At 66.2% G+C, this 4,358-nt stretch overlaps 1 protein-coding gene across 1 annotated transcript in view; it reads right to left on the reverse strand.

Moving 5' to 3' along the window:
- Positions 1-4,358, reverse strand: part of EEF1A2 (eukaryotic translation elongation factor 1 alpha 2) — a gene marked incomplete at its 3' end in the record, with an annotated part of 7,456 nt that overhangs the window by 2,753 nt on the left and 345 nt on the right. The window contains exons 2-4 of the mRNA XM_006167115.3: positions 3,220-3,430; positions 1,681-1,860; positions 988-1,284 (exon numbers count right to left, since the gene is read on the reverse strand). Coding sequence (XP_006167177.1) covers positions 988-1,284; positions 1,681-1,860; positions 3,220-3,363 — 621 coding nt within the window. The remainder of the gene's footprint in view (positions 1-987; positions 1,285-1,680; positions 1,861-3,219; positions 3,431-4,358) is intronic.

The raw sequence follows: 4,358 nt of genomic DNA on the forward strand, positions 1-4,358 counted from the left end.
CCCCTCCCCGGCCCCCACAGCCCTGCACAGCCCTTTCCACCCCACCCTCCCTCCACAGCCCCACTCGGTCCACCTGCCACAGACAGCAAGGGGAGGGGCTGCCACGGCTGTGCAGCTCCACCCCAGGGACCTGGCGGCCTGGCCTTCTTTGCGGCTGATCCCAGACATCCCGGCTAACAGAGGGTCAGCAGAGGGGCATAGGTGAGCCAGACCAAGCAGGTCAGGTTGCGGGGCTGACAGCTGGTGGCCTGGGGACAGCCCCACTCGGTCCACCTGCCACAGACAGCAAGGGGAGGGGCTGCCACGGCTGTGCAGCTCCACCCCAGGGACCTGGCGGCCTGGCCTTCTTTGCGGCTGATCCCAGACATCCCGGCTAACAGAGGGTCAGCAGAGGGGCATAGGTGAGCCAGACCAAGCAGGTCAGGTTGCGGGGCTGACAGCTGGTGGCCTGGGGGGCACCCCATGGCCACTTACAGCCTTGAGGGGAGCATGATCCGGCCACCTAGCTCGGGGCTCAGCGCTAGTCCGGACCCTGGCTGTGCCCACACCAGGCAGCTGGGGGTGGAGGGGCAGCTGTGGTCCCACCAGAACTGAGTGACTGCCTTCTGGGCCAGGGGTTTCTATGGCTTGACCACCCTAGAAACAGGCTCAGGGGCTGAAAAGCATCCCACTCATCACCTCCAGCTGCCTGAGCCTGTCATCCAGCTCTCAGGCTGCCGCCAGGCCAGGAGCACACAGCTCCCCATGGTCCAGCCTGCCCTGGGGTGCCCAGGGCCTCCTGACAGCCCCGGGGCTCTGGGAGACTAAGCGCGCGAGAACCCTGCAGCCAGCTCCCTGAAGCACCTACCTGAGGACCATGTGGGGACTTTGCTTCCAGTGAAGCAAAGCCCAGGAGGAAGGGCCCCTGGCCAGGCCCGCCCCCAGGGCCTGTAGCCTGGCCTTCCGCTCCCCCCCTGCCCGGCCCCGCCCCGCCCATGCCGCACTCACGTTGGGCGAGGGCTCCAGCATGTTGTCGCCGTGCCAGCCCGAGATGGGCACGAAGGGCACGGTGGCGGGGTTGTAGCCGATCTTCTTGATGTAGGCGCTGACCTCCTTGACGATCTCGTCGTAGCGCTTCTCACTGTAGGCTGGCTCCGTGGAGTCCATCTTGTTGACGCCCACGATCAGCTGCTTCACACCCAGCGTGTAGGCCAGCAGTGCGTGCTCCCGGGTCTGCCCGTTCTTGGAGATGCCGGCCTCGAACTCGCCCACGCCCGCAGCCACGATCAGCACTGCGCAGTCCGCCTGCCGGCAGGGGCGCACCATAAGCCCTGCCCCAGGCCCTGCTGGAGACGGAGGCCTCTTCCAAGGCAGTGGGGGACCAGGCCCAGGCCCCACTTCGCCCGCAGCAGCACAAGTCCTGGACAAGTCGCTCACACCCGGGGACAGCGGGCAACCACGCCACGCACGGTCTGGAGAGAAGAGGCCCTGAGGGATCGGGACTCCAGGGCCTTCGTCCTGCTGCCGTGGGCACTGTCAGGTCTGTCTCACGCCGGTCTGGGCATCCCCTCCTGATAGGTACCTCCGCCTGTCCGGGGAGGGCCTGGCATCTACGTCTGCCTGGCTAAGCGTCCTCACAGAGCCCCTGGCCAAGGCACAGGGAGGCCCCTGGGGGAGGAGTGGTGGGCCGGGGACGCCTACCTGGGAGGTGCCTGTGATCATGTTCTTGATGAAGTCCCGGTGGCCGGGGGCGTCGATGATGGTGATGTAGTACTTGGTGGTCTCGAACTTCCAGAGCGAGATGTCGATGGTGATACCACGCTCTCGCTCGGCCTTCAGCTTGTCCAGCACCCAGGCATATTTGAAGGAGCCCTTTCCCATCTGGGTGGGGGGGACGCAGCTCAGAACAGGACCCAGCACACAGCAGCTATGGCCCCAGACCCCAGCCACGGGTCACAGCAGAGTGGCCCGGAGAGAGGAAGATGGCTCCAGCCCTCCTCGCTCCCCGTGGGGGTCCTGGACTTGACCCCGTCCCTCTGGTGCAGACACCCACACCCTGCCCTGCCCAGCCCTGCCCAGCCCAGCAGCCTAAGGCCAGTCCTAACGGTGCAGAACCACACGCCCACCAGCAGGTGGCGTGAGGGCCTGGAGTTGCTCTCCAGAGGAGCCGGAACCCCCTTTCTCTGAGGCAGGGACACTCCCCCCACCAAGACCCCTTCCTCGCCGAGGACAAGAATATCACTAGGTTTTGGGCTGTCAGTGAAATCAGTCTTCATCTTCTTATTTAAGGAAAGGAGAAAAGAAAGGCATCGGACGAGGCAGAAGGAGGCCTGGCTTTCCAGCTCTTTCCACCGCAGCCTCTCAAACAGGAGGTGCCTCCTCGAGGTCGCCCCCAGAGCAGTGGAGGTTTGGGGTCTCCCCAGGAGCAAGGCCAGGCTTCTCTCTGCAAATGCCTGGGGACTGCCACGGCCTGGGCCTGGCTGCAGCCCCAAACCAGAGGAAATCCCTCAACCAGGGCCACAGTCAGGCCTCTCTGCCCGAGGGGACCGGCTGGGACCAGGACTGGTGTCCTTTGAACTATTCGGTCTCCCCCTGCCATGCTACCGCAGACACAGAAGGTAATGTAGCTTTCTTTGGGGCCGGTTCAGCGGGGTGCAGTTCAGAACAGCCCACCCTACTGGACAGGGGTTCAGCCCAGCCCATGGCTGCCCCTCCTGGGCCTGGCCCAGCCCTGAGCCTGGGAGGCGGGCAGGGGTCCCACCCGTGTCAGCCCCAGGCAGGGCAGGTCAACAACTGGCTCCTCCCCCTCTGTAGCGAGGGGGCCCCGCCCCAGGACACCCCATGCAAGTGCTCTCCGCTCTCTGCTCTCCCAGTGCCCATCCGTCAGCTATTAATAACCCAAGTCCTGGCCCTGCCCCGGGACAAGTGAGGGCAGCCGGCTGCAGCCCCAGCCCAGCCTGGGGCAAGGGGGCAAGCCTCCTGGTGCCTGGAGCCCTGTTCAGCCTGGCAGAGTACCCCAGAGTCTGCTGAGGCCCATGCAGGGCAGGCCACCTCCCGGCAGATGGATGGCCGCCCCCGCCATCACCCGCACACGTCCTCAGGTGCCCTCGCCCCCACCCTGCCGGTCTTCCCTGGCCCCTCTGAGACATGCCTCCCACGGCAGAGCCCAGAGGAGGCAGCCCGCATGCCGGGCCAGGCAGCCCAGTCCAGCCCACAGGGCCTCTGGAGCCAGGGGCTCACCTCGGCCGCCTCCTTCTCGAACTTCTCGATGGTCCTCTTGTCGATGCCCCCGCACTTGTAGATGAGGTGGCCTGTGGTGGTGGACTTACCCGAGTCCACATGGCCGATGACCACGATGTTGATGTGGGTCTTCTCCTTGCCCATTCTGCCCAGGGGGTGGGGGGCTCGGCCTGGGGTGCTCTGGCTCAGGGCAAGGGGGTGCTGAGAGGTTCTGTGGGCCAGTGGGGAGACAGGTGCTGGGGAACTCGGGGCCGCAGATCCTGCCTGGAGCCAGTTGCAAGCACGCTAGCCACAGGCCCAGGCCAAACCTCATGCAGTGGGGGTACAGGCCCTGGCCCAGCCTACGCCCGCCCAGCACCTCAGCCTTAATGGTGCCACTGAGAACGTCTGGCGTCAGTGCCCGCGGCGCCCCCATGTTTGTGAGAAGCCCACCCCGCTCTGGAGAGCCCAGAAACGGCAGGCCTGGCAAGCCCAGGGCCAGCCCAAGCCTGGGTGATGAGTCACCTGCCGGCTCTCCAGTGCCCTGTCCTCCATGCTGGGCTGGGGACAGCGCCCCACCCCCACCTGCTGCCTCCCAGGCCATGGCCAGCTCCCCCCAGCAGGCGGGCGCCATCTTCCTTCAGCCTGCCCGGAGGCGCTGGCAGCGGGAGGTGGGCTGGGCTGTCTCCAGTGGGAACATGGTGCCCCCATGATGGGCCCAGGATTGCTGGGGCATTCCCAGCTGGCCTAGGGCAGTGGGGGCCCAGGTGGGGTCCCGGTCTGGCCCCAGCAACCTCAGCAAATCCAGAGTAAACAAGCCCTCCAGAGGGACTGGGAGCACCCTCCCTACCCCCTCCCTTCAGGGCAAGGCTCTGGGTCACAGTCCCTGCATTGTCCTGGAAGTCAGTGGAGAAGCCAGGTGGCCCAGGAGGGGGCAGGCTGCCGGGGATCGCACCCTGGGGTGGGGACAAGGTGGGGCGGGCTGAGGAAGCCCCCATGCACAGCCTCCACCAGCCTCCCTCGTTCCTCTGCAGCCAGGACTCTCATACCCCCAAAGGCCTGACCCTTACCAGCCCCCAGCGCTGTTGCCTGACCCAATCCCACAGGGCCCAGCTCGCCCCAGCCCCAAGGTCACGGCTGCAAGGCGATTCCCCCTCACC

The sequence above is a fragment of the Tupaia chinensis genome, unplaced genomic scaffold (assembly GCF_000334495.1).
Source record: "Tupaia chinensis unplaced genomic scaffold, TupChi_1.0 Scaffold144472_1, whole genome shotgun sequence".
NCBI lineage: Eukaryota > Metazoa > Chordata > Mammalia > Scandentia > Tupaiidae > Tupaia > Tupaia belangeri.